This window comes from Mercenaria mercenaria, chromosome 1 (assembly GCF_021730395.1).
Source record: "Mercenaria mercenaria strain notata chromosome 1, MADL_Memer_1, whole genome shotgun sequence".
In the NCBI taxonomy this organism is placed as follows: domain Eukaryota; kingdom Metazoa; phylum Mollusca; class Bivalvia; order Venerida; family Veneridae; genus Mercenaria; species Mercenaria mercenaria.
This window is the reverse complement of record NC_069361.1, coordinates 69,641,317-69,656,507: the sequence shown is the minus strand read 5'-3', so window position 1 is coordinate 69,656,507 and position 15,191 is coordinate 69,641,317. Positions and strand designations below refer to the sequence as shown.

Below are 15,191 nucleotides of genomic sequence, written 5' to 3'. Positions count from 1 at the left end.
AGAAACATGTGTTAAGAGTTAAATGTACTTCATATCAGGTTGGACACCACTAAATGCTTGCCTTATATATCTTCATTGAAACCACGCTTCAGAAACAGCCCTACACTTCATTTTCCTAGAATGTCAAAATTTGACAACCTAACATCTTTCAAAAAAATCAATTGCTACTGCAAAAGAAAACAAGAAAAGAAAAAATTGTTTAAACTTTAATGTGTGAATAAAATGGGCATTTGGAAACAGATAACACTTTGAATAACACAGCTTCTGTTTTCGAAATTGCCTTTTGCACTCTGAAAGGCACTTATGCCATCGACTACACCTATATTATTCAGAACTTTTAACAGTAATGCCATAACACAATGATAAAATTAAAAATTCAAATGAGATTTGTATTTAGATATTACTGGGTCTACTTCTGACGAGACATTATGCTCTTACACTGTATTTGGAAGTACCTACCTATAAGAGTATGTGGTCTTCTTTTGGGACAGCTTCAACAGTCCCATATTTTCTGTTGTCTTATTTCAGGCGGCCATATTGAAAATTGCGGCCATATTGTTTAGAAAAAAACTGTATAATACAACCACCCTGCTATAAATATGTCAGACACGCAAAAGGAAATCCAGCAAAACCTGATTTCGTTTTCGACAAGAAATGCTAAATATATTAAATAATGGAAAAAGCTTTTAGGTTAGTTTCAGATAACATTCCGCTTGTATGTGCATTTGAATTTGAGGACGGTTGCGCAGAGGTCAAGGTCGCGGCAAATTTGAACTGAAAATCAGTTTCCAATCAACAACTGAAGAATGCTTCAGCGCAGGAACCTCAAACGTAGTTGGCAGGTTGGCCGTTTCCGACAGATGACCCCTATCGATTTTGAAGTTTATTGCTCTAAAATCAAGATCGCACTGACCTTGAGCTAGCTAAACGTTGGTTTCCGATCGATAACCCAAGAACAGTTCAGTCGAGACATCTCAAACTAATACAAATAGTAAACGGACCGTATCCTTCGGTTTCCCATCAATCACTGTGGATGAATCGGCTTAAACTTGGTAGACAGCTTGGTCGTGACCGGCAAATGATCTCTATTTTAAGTTCGATTGCTCAAACGCTACGGTCACGGTAACCTTAAGCTGAAAATATGTTTCCGATTGATAACTGTAGAACGCTTCTAAAGGCACAGGGACCTCAAATCTAGTAGACGGCTTTGCCGTGACCGGAAAATGCCTTCTATCAATTTAAAAAGCGGCTGCCCAAAGGTCAAGGTCGCGATGACCTTTAGCAGGAAAATAAGCCAAGAACGCTTCATCTCAGGAACCTCAAATTTCAATGACTGGTTGGTCTTAACCGGTAGGTTATCCCTATTGATTTTGAGGTCGGCAGGTCAAAGGTCAGGGTCGTGGTGATCTTTAGCTGCTTTGATAACTGAAAAATGTTTTGGTCCAGGAACCTCAAAATTTGTAGGCAGGCTTGGCCAGAACAGATGGCTCCTATTAAACTGGTGATCAGTAGGTCAAGTCAAAGTCAATCAGGCTTTTGTGTCAGTAAATTCAGTTTCGGATGCACATATTGCTTACAATGACAGCTCTAGTTTACTAATTTCTTCAACGGCACATGAAGTACACTTCTGAAATTTCACTTACATTTAAATAATCGTAATATCATAAAAAGTTTAAATAAGATAAATCTAGGCCATCAAATAACTTCACTAATTTTACAACTCCGTCCCATTTCAAAGTCACAGAAATGCAGTAACCTCGTTAATTTTAAACAAATTTCAATTGAACACGAAAGGAACAAAACACGAAACGTTCAGTAAGCACCACGGTTTTGGAAAGCTCGGAAGAACTTTATCTTTCTGAGCATAGTTTGTGTCCATGTGAACATTGGCTCCCATACTTTTTCAGTTACTTTTGTGAGAATCTTGACATAATCGTAGTCTGAAGTAGAAAGTATCTCTGACTAAAATAACAGAAATGTAGTCCCGGAATAAATACTTGCCAAAACATAGGCAAATGTTTATATGATTCATCGTCAAGGATTGGCTACTGCCTTTTAGAGATATTTTAATCTTGCAGAAATCAATATAGAGCAATCTCATAATAATTGTGTCTCTTTTACACATACAGTTTGAAACGGATGTTCCACATATCTCAAATTTAAAATAAAGGTATGAGCAAATTACTTGAATAATATAAATGGCAAGTCTCGAAGAAAAATCGTAGACCCCACGGGAACAGTAGGTGACGAAAATATTGTTCGAAGACCAAACAATATCATTACACACGTTTTCAACCTATAAATACTCGTGATGGCTTTTTGAAACTATGTGAAATATATTAAATTTTATTTTATTATTTGATTGCATGTCAGTTTACATGTGTTGCAAGGTGGCAGTATAGTGCTTTTGTCGCCGGGAATGCGTCCCCACCACGGTTCATATTATTAGGTATCCTGTATAACTGTCTTGTAAATTCGGTATCGTTCACCATAGCAATCCTTCTGCAGACGTAAATGCATATAAAACGTGTATTTTCCCTATACTATAACTACTATGCCTACTTCTAATTAAGGCTTATTTTACATTTGTTTGTTGTTTCTTTTCTGTGAAAAAGGACGTTAAGTACTAACATTGGAATGGATTTGGAACATAGCATATGTTTGTACCCCCAGGCTCCACCTTCCTATAAAACTAGATGGTTTTATTGAGAACAAGCATGGGGTGTATTAAACAAGAGAGCCATGAAGGCCCTGTATCGCTCACCTGACCTGTTGACCTAAAGATCATCAAGATTAACATTGTGACCAAGTTTCATTAAGATATGGTCATAAATGTGGCCTCTAGAGTGTTAACTAGTTTTTCCTTTAATTTGACCTAGTGACCTAGTTTTTGACCCCACATGACCCAGATTCGAAATTACCTAAAGACCATCAAGATTAACATTCTGGCCAAGTTTCATGAAGATACAGTCATAAATGTGGCTTCTAGATTGTTAACAAGCTTTATTTTTGATTTGACCTGGTGACCTAGTTTTTGACCCCGTCTGACCAAGATTTGAACTTGACCTAAATATCATCAAGATTAACATTCTGACCAAGTTTCATTAAGATACAGTCATAAATGTGGCTTATAGAGTGTTAACTAGCTTTTCCTTTGATTTGACCCGGTGACCTAGTTTTTGATCCTACCTGGCCATGATTTAAACTTGACCTAAATCATCGAGATTAACATTCTGACCAAGTTTCATGAATATACAGTCCTAAGTGTGGCTTATAGAGTGTTAACAAGCTTTACCTTCGATTTGACCTGGAGACCTGGTTTCTGCCTCCACATGACCCAGATTTGAATTTGAACTAAAGATCATCAAGATTAATATTATGACCAAGTTTCATAGAGATATTATCATAAATGTGGCCTCTAGAGCGTTAGCAAGCTTTACATTTAATTTGACCTGGTGACCTAGATTTTGAACCCACCTGACCTAGCTTTAAAGTTGACATGAAGATCATCAAGATTATCATTCTGACCAAGTTGCATTAAGATATGGTCATAAATGTGGCCTCTAGAGTGTTAACTAGCTTTACCTTTGATTTGACCTGGTGACCCCATTTTTGACCCACAAGACCCAGATTCCAATTTGACCTAAAGATCATCAAGATTAACATTCTAACTAAGTTTCATGAAGATACAGTCATAAATGTGGCCTCTAGTGTTAACTAGCTTTACCTTCGATATTACCTGGTGACCTAGTTTTTGAGCCCAGATTTTAACTTGACCTAAAGATCATCAAGATTAACATTCTGACCAAGTTTCATTAAGATATGGTCATAAATGTGGCCTCTAGAGTGTTAACAAGCATTTCCTTTGATTTGACCTGGTGACCTACTTTTTGTTTGTTTGTTTGGTTTGGGTTTAACGCCGTTTTTCAACAGTATTTCAGTCATGTAACGGCGGGCAGTTAACCTAATCAGTGTTCCTGGATTCTGTACCAGTACAAACCTGTTCTCCGCAAGTAACTGCCAACTTCCCCACATGAATTATCAGAGGTGGAGGACTAATGATTTCAGACATAATGTCGTTTATCAAATAGTCACGGAGAACATACGCCTCGCCCGAGGATCGAACTCGCGACCCCGCGATCCGTAGACCAACGCTCTTACCTACTGAGCTAAGCGGGCGGGCGACCTAGTTTTTGACCCAGATCCAAACTTGACCTAAAGATCATGAAGATTAGCATTCTGACCAAGTTTCATGAAGATACCATCATAAATGTGGCCTCCAGAGTGTTAACAAGCTTTTCCTTTGATTTGACCTGGTTTCATTAAGATGGAGCCAAAATTGTGACATGTAGAGTGTTAACAGTCAAATTGTTGACGACGACGGATGGATGACGGACAGACGACAGACACAGGGCGATCACAAAAAGCTAAAAAGCCAGGTCGCCGATATTTTATTCTAATCGGTAGCCAGATTACCAAAGACCATACTCAAATTGTTTCAATAAATGTATAAATTGGTCCGCTGTAAGAGTGAACCGTAACTGCACCGAGACAAACAGAGGCATTTGCCTCAGTCAGTACTTTCGTAGTTTCATTTTTATCTCCAACTCTGAATCTTTTTAACTGGAGAAAGTAGAATTCTGAGACAGTAATTTCAGAACTCCTGTAATGGTTTAAAGTGCCAATGACATCATGTTTGTTTCAAACTATTTGTGGCTAGACTGTCAAATCTGATACTATTGGATATAGAACAGCTCCACCCTCTTCTCAATTTTGATAATTTATACAAGAGGGCCAAGATGGCCCTAGGTCGCTCACCTGAGAAACACACCATAACACAACATATTAAGCAGAGTAAACATGTTTGACCTAGTGACTTCATAGAAAATTATATTCTGACCGATTGTCATTAAAACTGGAGCAAAAATAAGTAAGTATTTTCTTTGATTTGACCTAGTGACCTAGTTTTTGACCCCAGATGACCCATATTCGAACTTGACCTTGATTTCACCAAGGCTATCATTCTGACCAAATTTCATGAAGATCAATTGAAAAATACAGCCTCTATCGCATTCACAAGGTTTTTCTTTGATTTGACCTAGTGACCTACTTTTTGACCCAAGATGACCCATTTTCAAATTCAGCCTAGATTTCATTAAGGCTATCATTTTGACTTAATTTCAGGAAGATCAATTGAAAAATGCAGCCTCTATCGCATATACAAGCTTTTCCTTTGATTTGACCTAGTGACCTAGTTTTTGACCCCAGATGACCCATATTCGAACTTGACCTAAATTTTATCAAGGGAATCATTCTGACCAAAATTCATGAAGATTAATTGAAAAATACAGCCTCTATCACATACACAAGGTTTTTCTTTTATTTGACCTAGTGACTTACTTTTTGACCCCAGAGGACCCATATTTGAACTCGGCCTAGATTTCATCAAGGTAATCATTGTGACCAAAATTCATGAAGATTAATTGAAAAATACAGCCTCTATCGCATACACAAGGTTTTTCTTTGATTTAACCTAGTGACCTAGTTTTTTACCCCAGATGACCCATTTTCAAACTTGGCCTAGATTTCATCAAGGTAATCATTGTGACCAAAATTCATGAAGATTAATTGAAAAATACAGCCTCTATCGCATACACAAGGTTTTTCTTTGATTGGACCTAGTGACCTAGTTTTTGACCCCAGATGACCCATTTTCGAACTTGGCCTAGATTTCATCAAGGTTATCATTCTGACCAAAATTCATGAAGATTAATTGAAAAATACAGCCTCTATCGCATACACAAGGTTTTTCTTTGATTTGACCTAATGACCTAGTTTTTGACCCCTGATGACCCATTTTCGAACTCGGCCTAGATTTCATCAAGGTAATCATTCTGACCAAATTTCATGAAGATCAGTTGAAAAATACAGCCTCTATTGCATACACAAGCTAAATGTTGACAGACGCCAGACGCCAGACAGACGACAGACGACAGACGCCAGACATCAAGCGATCACAAAAACTCACCTGAGCATTGTTCAGGTGAGCTAATAAAAGGCGGACAAAATTCCTCCTTTTTTGTATTGTTCAGGTAGAAGAAAATATGAAGTTATGGTCATCAATTACAGATCCATGGCATATCAGACTTTCATTATACATACTGTGTCCAATGAAAGTAAGATGAAGTCGAGAATGATGAATGCATTAAATACGAAGTAAGTACTGTGTATTTATACTTTAAAGAATTTTCTTGGAAATAATGGCTACTGTTGTTGATAATGGTCGCGTAACGGGAAATTTCCCCTTCACCTTAAAATGCTCACACGGAAACATTTCCACACAGGCGCCGATTTCTTAGGAAATATTCTACACCAGGGTTTAGTTTTCAAAAGAAGCTATATTAATGATATTGGATCACTTTAAACCGTTTAAATTTTTGCAATGCAAAAACTAGTATCTCAAAATTGATAGGGTCCATCCACTGCTCACCAGCAATGTACCTGCTTACGGTGCACTGGCATTGACTATGACCTTGACCTTTTTAACATAAGCATGGGTCAAATGTCCATCAGCAACGCGCCTTTCAAGTCTGAGGATCATTGGTCCAGGCATTCTTAAGGCATTGAGCAGAAACTAAATTTCTAAAACAGACAAACGGATATCTGAGCTTTTAACAAGACAGTGACCATAACCTTCTACTTAAACTTATAACTAAGAGGAGCCCATGGTGAATGTGTTGGGTTTTTTTGTGCTAACGATCTCTGCGATTACTACTTTTGACTCAAAAGTGGTCATTCAATGCCCATGAGCAATATGTCTGCCAAAATTTAAAGACTGTATGTTAAGGCGCTCGTGGAAATGATTTTTGCACTAACAGTCACGGTGACCTTGGGCATTTACCCACTGATCTTAAAATCAATACTGATGATCCGTTGCCCATGACCAATACAGCTACAATGTTTTAGAATCACAAGTCAAAGAATTCTCAAGATACTTAGTGCATGGTACAGTTAACCTTGACCTTTGACCTCTACATCAATATTGGGCATTAAATGCTCATCAGCAATGAGCCTACCAAATCTGAGGATCATCAACATGTCGAAGCATTCTTATGTTATAGCGGAAAACTGAATTGCCAAAAGAAAGATGGATTACTGGATCAATCATAAAACATGTTCTTTCAGGCATATATATTTGCTCATGTAGTTTAATCATGTACAATATCATCTGTGAACTGAGACCACATCATGACTAAATAAAAACACTTGCTTCTTGTGTACCCCATGATATACAAGAAACTACGGATTTACACACAAATGTAGGCGATTCTGAATCATGGTCTTTATACAGTCTTGACTGTAGTAATAATACATTTGCATATGTACATCTTTAAGTAAAATTTTGTATCTGTATCTGTGTATAGTAAACAATTCTGGGGGGAATTGGTTGTTATGTATCAGTGGAACAGACTTGTAACATGTGCTGGCCATACAAAAAAACAAAGAAATAAATCATTAGAAAAGATTAAATATTGCTATAAAATATTTATTTTTTCCATAACCATCTGGTATAGAATGTATATAAAGTTATGTTTTACATAATGTATAATGTCAATTATACAATGTATGTGATTCTATAAAACGAGTTTTATATATTTACATAAAAAATACAAATGGTCTTCCTGGAATGCTTAAAAACATTTTTCAACACTACTAGCTTTAAAATATAAAATTTGCCACAACTGGTTTAACAAGACAACTTGCATACAAAGCTGGCTACACAAATTGTCTAAATAACAACCTGTTTATATATGGTATTAATAAAACTAAAGGAAGAAGAATATAACTGGAAGCTTGATATGTATCATAATTCATCAAGTTAGCACAAAAACGGGATAACTGCATTAACGTAACTCAGCATTTATTCACTTTTTGCGCCGAGTTGACAAATACGGCATTAGAAAAAAGAAAGACATACCTTTAATTAGAAATTTTCTTCATAACCTTCTAATGTGTAATAATAAGAAATCCATTTAAACTAAGTATGTTATCAAATGAGCTACACCATATTCCATGAGAAGTTAATGTGAAACTGCATCTCATGAAATGTTAATTGATTTAGTAGGATTAGTACCTAGTCACTGCTTCAAACTATCACCTAACCTTCAACCAAGTTCGGGTGGTGAATACATAATCATAGTTCCAAAAACTTTGCTTTGCTTAACCTTAACCAAGTTAGTGTAATTAGTACGTAGTCATGAGTAACAAGTCAAATATAAGTATTTTTTTTCCGCATACCATATGAGCTGTGCCATGGGAAAACCAACATAGTGGCTTTGCGACCAGCATGGATAAAGACCAGCCTGCGCATCCGCGCAGTCTGGTCAGGATCCATGCTGTTCGCTTTCAGAGCCTAATGCAATTAAAGAAACCGTTAGTGAACAGGATGGATCCTGACCAGACTGCACGGATGTGCAAGCTGGTCTGGATCCATGCTGGTCGCAAAGCCACTATGTTGGTTTTCCCATGGCACGGCTCAATTATAATATTGTTACTATCACAATGTTAGGCCAATAAATAAAGATCTGAAATCCATACTGGTACATTGTATGTATTGTATGAATTTCTCCCAAAATGATAAGTTCAACCTAAATACTAAATAAATCAATAAAAATAAGTATAACGTGTATCTTTTAAGAAACACAGTGAAGAATTGTCAAAAGTATAACTTCACTACATGAAGCCTAAAAAACTTCTACAGCTCCTCGCTACTTGGGGTTCACTTTGAATTTCAAGCTGACTCGACTGCAACACTGGGTTAATTATATTCTTTCAAGTGTTATCAATAAAATTAAATACCCCCCATCTTCACCCTTACATTTAAGTTCAACTACCCTTACATCTCAATATTAAGCCATAGCCTTTTCGTTTATTCTGCAGCCTATAATCTTGGTAGTATAATTTTGGGCAAAAGAAAATAAGATTTTGAAAACAATTATCAAGAAAACCATTTTCAGATATATATATTTTGGGACATAGCCATTTTATTACTTTCTAACAGTCCCAGCTAAGATTTACTGGTTTGTTTTAAACTTTTATTTTTTACTGAGTAACATTTTAATATATCACCGATATAATTATTTTTTGAGAAAATGTATTTTTAGCCCTTCAGATGCCTTTGTGTCTTTAAAAAAAATCAAGCAGTTAATTTTTCAATCTGGCTGACGTGCAACTTATGCTCATTTCTGTTGCAATGCAAAGCAGTGTAGTAAATAAAACTAGTAAGCAAAACACCTAAAATGTGTTACTTTTAAGTTACATTAAATGCTTATCTACTTATAAACTAAGATGAGACGTGGAATATATCTGTAATAAAGTAGAAAGAAATAAACTTCTATTTACAAAAACTTGGTCAGAAACTACTAAATTTGTTCATCATAAGCTTTTAATATCTCTAGATGCCACGTTGGGTGCTGTACATATTTACAGTGACAGAAAAACGCTTCAACATCGATATAAGACATCTAATGGCAGGGATTAACTATGGACAGGATACTTAGTTATATGTATACACTGAAATAAATGAAGTTTTTCTTCCAATTATGCATTTGTGAGCAAACATGATTCAAGGCTATAAAAGCTAGTTTTAAAACCAGTCTTAAAATTTAATACTCTGATTGGTTCTTTTTGAGCACTGCAGTGAAACTGACCAATAGCATGTTTGCATTTTGAGACTGGTTCCAAAACTCAAGTTTTATAACCTTGTAGTTAGTAAATTAGTCGTATCAGAGTAACAAATAACTATTTAACAATCTTCGATATTACTAGACATTACACAGTGAGATTTTTTAATAAATAAGGCAATTAAATCTGCTTTCTAAGAAATATTATTACCAAGACACTGGCAGTATTATTTGCATAAAAAATATGTTTAAAAGCAATAAAATGATGTCTCATAATACACTTAAATAATTTCATAGACCGTTTAATCTTCTTTTTTTTCACACAAAGGTTAATGTTTTTTTTTTTTAAACGAAATATATTTCATGGCCAACATATCTTACACATTGGTGTAACAAATTAGTTGTCTACTTTAAATAAAACATTAAAGACACAGCACTTTAATACCATATCAGTTCTCAATCTGAACAGAGAACAGGTCGTAAACACACACAAAACACGAACTATCGTTAAAATAAAAATAAAATTCCAAAACTCAAACATAAAATGTTCTTCGGAACACAGTTGTTATGCAGAGTGTACTTATTCTTACATACTGCTCGAGTTTGTTTTCTAATAACTTAACAAGGTAATCATTTTTGTCAGATGATGTCAAAACTATAATATTTGTCAAACTGACAATCAAATATGTGGAGCAGCGTTCTTCACCAAATAAGTGGAATTTGTAACATTTTTCCCATATGCAATGGTGTAGAGAAAAAGAAAAGCATCTGGTATTTGTTTGTTCCTAATTAACAGAAAACAATCAGGAAATCAATACAAATTCTGCAAGAGGTAATTCAAAATCAGATTTTTGTCTAAAAAATGTATAAAATGTGCAATTACTGAGATTTTTTGTTGTCAACTTGATATGTTTCAAGTTAAAACACAACATCAAACAGCAGAATCTATAATTAGGCAACAGTATGAGGGATAAAAACAGACAAGGAAGAATCTATAACAAAAACTGACAGACCTGTATATAAAAAATAACTTGAATGCGTATTTAGAACTAACTGGTATTTACAAATGATAGAATATACAATGGAAAATGATATATACAATGAAAACGTGATAATAAAAAATATAAAATAAAATGCAAAATTCTGTACATTAACAATGGACATCACAGCGTTTAAAGTACATAAAAACACTGTTAACTGAATCAAATGATCTACCTGTTAATAAATACCTTTTTAAAGTTGTTCACAACCCTATTGTACCCAACCTTTTTTTTTTTGCACAAAAAAAAACCCCAAAAAAACGAAAAGGAATGTTGGACAATGATTTCGAAACTGGCTGTTTTTTCTTGAAAACATATATCAAATGCATAGACGCTTATTAGTAAAGTGCAGAAATGTCCCAATCATATGGTTGTCTGGATATTTTAGGAGAGTTCATTCCATTATCTTATGAAAACCCTTGCTAGGTTATATTTTATAGATCATTGGCTAAAATGGTCAAACTTAGAGTAATGAAAAAGGTCTACCTTGCGAAACAGTCTTCCACTAGGGAGTCTGAAGGTTTTGTTAGAACACTAACCGATTTGAAAAATTTACTCGAGGTTCACAACTGCCGAAAAGAAAAATATCAAAATTCGGTAAATAATAAAATCAAGTTTCACAATAATATTAATCTGAAATAAAGATTGTAAAAAATGTGACTGAATGTTTGAATACACTGCTTTTGCAGCAAAATGTACAAGACAAGAATTCCCATTAAAAAAAACTTAAAATTACAAGCAAGAATGGTATTGCGATATGTTAGCACATTCGATATGATTGAAATAAGCACCATTCTTGATTAGCATACAGGAACTGTTTCTATCCTCAGATGTCCATTATGAAGTCTTACAGTGGCCAGGCTTCACTCAATCCTTCTTTTATAATTGTATGGAAAGACTGTCCTGGAGCCATTGCCCAAATGTAGAAACACAGTGAAATTATACGAACTTAATTGTTATTTTCACTGACAATGTCATAAATGTTTAGTGGATGTGACAAAAAAACTCTCCGACAGAAAAATCATGGAATGGATAACTGATGAAAATAACTCCTTTGTAAGCTCCGAATGAATGTATGTCATGTTAACAAGCTTGTCATCTATCATCCGCTTATACCGAAAGTAGCATTATGTTAATTTCTGATGATTACTGTAGCTCTTTTGATACACAAACATATGCTTTGGACGCTCCTGATATTTTGATTAGAAATTACAACTGCTGCAGGGTATAAGAGTTAGGTCCTGAATAATTTTGAATTCATATCTGTTGTGAAGTGACATGTTTATCTGCTAGTCTGTTATACTGGCATAACATCACAATGTTTGAACGTTTTCAGCTTTTTCCGAAAGTGTCACATGTATGAAAGCATATCAGCAAGGGCTGTTTCGAAAATTCCTCATTAATGATACCAAGCAACTTGGTTTATCAGCGTTGTGCAAGAAGGGATGTTGCAAAAGTTCAAATGCAGTAGCTCTCTGAGAGGCATCTCGCACTAACATTCTTTCCAAGAATCCTTGTAGTCGTGGAGAAACCTGAAATACAGAACAAACATAGTGAACAACTAATGATGATGACAAAGGTTTGATTTAAAATGCTTAGACGCATAAAGCCCAAAAAATTGTGAATTTAACTGATCAGCAAAGTGTCTTGGTATGACTCATATATCAAAACTTAAAAATAACTGTAATCAGGACAGCTTTTCATGAATAGGAACAGAAACAATTCATAACCTGACATTTGCTGTTGGGTTAAAAATGTCACATTAACACACTTCAGGTCGTAGATTGACTATCTAGCTTTCAACAGTGATAGAATACAAACGGGGCCTTAAGAGACACTATTTCCAGTACCGACTGGCTCCTTGGTATATATCCACTACTTTAAATTGCAACCTTTATCACTCAGCCACAGAGACTGATCACTAATTGAGAACTTATGCATAAATTTTGGGACAAAGAAACTGTATTCTCACCTTATGAGCATTTTTTATTTTCGGTGGGGGCATATCTCTGATTCTCCTCATGGCCTGTAGTGGGGGCTCGTTGAAGAAAGGAGGTTCTCCATCTATCATCTCTATCACCATTATACCCAAGGACCAAATATCTACCTGGAAACAATAACAAATAACTACTATATATTGTGGTTCAAACACATCCATTGTGGTGAAAAAAAGTTTCTCTATGAAGGAAGATATTACCTTTCCCATCACAGTATATCCAATTCTTTGTAAACAAACATGACAAAAGCAACAACCTCTGTACAACAAACACATTTAATTTTACCATAAATGTACACTTAGTTCTGTAACTTTGATAAACTGTAAGTTTCCGCGTAACATCATTTAAATGTAAATTGTAAAATAAAGCCCGAACCCAGCATCTGGAAACAAATCATTACCAATTAATGGCAACTCGGGTCAATTCATAGAAATGGCACTTTGCTAACTTTTTAAAGTAAAATAAGAATTCAAATTTTCCCTTAAATTACTTAAAAAGAAACCCAGGTTCAATAAACGCTGGCCCCGTGTGATCTTTGTCGATACATAACAACCCAAGTCAACGGTCAGTTCAAGTCAATTGAGTCAGTAGATTCTGAAATGAGAGAATGTCACAGGTTTTCATTGCATTATACATGCATTCTAGTAGGTATTGATGCAGACGAAACGTCCCATTTGGTTAACCACTAGATACCATCAAAGCAACCTAAGTCCAAAATGAGTCAAATAACGAGTCCAGTTCTGAAATGAGAATGGTCACAGTTACATCGCATAGTATCAAGTTCATTCTAGTAGGGGTATAGATCTATGACGAACGTGACCCATTTGAAACCTCGACTGAACGGATCAAAGATGGACGACAATCACTATATGCCTCCGCATCACAGATCCGGCATAAAAATGTTAGTTAGCATCTTTAAACAGTATTTCTGTTATTATGATGCATTAACCTATTTTCTGGATTCTGTACCAGTACTAACCCCGATCCTGCAAGTAACTGCCATTCACAGTGAACATATCTGATTCAGACTTTTCAGCACTAAACATTTAGGATAACATTAAAGTACTTCCCAGGACATTTTGCTTTTCAGACTTTTTTAAGAATAGCATCAAATTTCATGACTTTTAAGACTGTATAACCTGCAAAACTTCTCATACATACAATATTCTCATTCACAATGCGTCCTGCATGTACATATTAATATGACAATTACTAAGAATACAACGAGTACTGAGTTAAAGCAAAACAATTATCATTGTGAAACTTAAACTAAACAGAAGGTATTTGTGATCCAACAACATGAAGCTTTAAAATGCACAGATTAATGAACAATTCTCGACAAAAGGACATAAATTCCTCTTCTCCACTGAATTAGCAGGCCTATGAATATTAAATTACTTCAACATTCTCTTCATGATACTTGACACATTTTGTTGAAGATAAGCTGTATTCGGAATAGAACCTACATATCACAAAGCAAAATTTAACCATCTTTATAGTTCCAGAACAAAGGCCATCATAAGGAAAACGACTGGTAATTTTCTGTCATGGAATACTAGACCTAGTTTTGATGGCATTGACACTTTACGAACTCCTGACCTAGATATCTCAAGGTGAACATCTGACCATTTTCATGAGATTCATGAAATATATGGCCTCTAGAGAGGTCACAAGGTTTTTCTATTTTTAGACCTACTGACCTAGTTTTTGACCGCACGTGACCCAGTTTCGAACTTGACCTATATATCATTAAGATGAACATTCAGACCAACTTTCATACAGATCCCGTGAAAAATATGGCCTTCAGAGAGTTCACAAGGTTTTTCTCTTATTTGACCTACTGACCTAGTTTTTGATGGCATGTGACCCAGTTTCAAACTTGACCTAGATATCATCAAGATGAACGTTCTGACTATTTTTCATGAAGATCCCATGAAAAATATGACCTCTAGAGAGGTCACAAAGATTTTCTATTATTTGACCTACTGACCTAGTTTTTGACTGCAGTTGACCTAGTTTCGAACTTGACCTAGATATCATCAAGGTGAACATTCTGACCAACTTTCATGAAGATCCATTGAAAAGCATGGCCTCTAGAGAGGTCACAAGGTTTTTCTATTTTTAGACCTACTGACCTAGTTTTTATAGGCATGTGACCCAGTTTCAAACTTGACCTAGATATCATCAAGGGGAATATTCTGACCAACTTTCATAAAGATCCCATGAAAAATGTGACCTCTAGAGTGGTCACAAGCAAAAGTTTACGGACTGACGCACGCACGCACAGACGGACGACGGACGCTGCGCGATCACAAAAGCTCACCATGTCACTTTGTGACAGGTGAGCTAACAAAAATCATCCTACCAATTAATGGCAACCCGTGTGTCAATTCATAGAAATGGCAACTTTGCTAACTTTTTAAAGATAAAATATAAGAATTCCAAATTATGCCTTAAAATTAGCTTAAAAC

General features: G+C 35.4%; 1 protein-coding gene across 2 annotated transcripts in view; it reads right to left on the bottom strand.

Annotated features, from left to right (window-relative positions):
- Window positions 1-7,530: 7,530 nt before the first annotated feature.
- LOC128559110 (serine/threonine-protein kinase PAK 4-like) overlaps window positions 7,531-15,191 on the bottom strand; it is a 32,742-nt gene continuing 25,081 nt past the window's right edge. For both annotated transcript variants that reach the window (XM_053550226.1, XM_053550229.1), the window contains exons 9-10: window positions 12,696-12,830; window positions 7,531-12,255 (exon numbers count right to left, since the gene is read on the bottom strand). In XM_053550226.1, coding sequence (XP_053406201.1) covers window positions 12,094-12,255; window positions 12,696-12,830 — 297 coding nt within the window. In that variant the 3' untranslated portion in view covers window positions 7,531-12,093. The remainder of the gene's footprint in view (window positions 12,256-12,695; window positions 12,831-15,191) is intronic.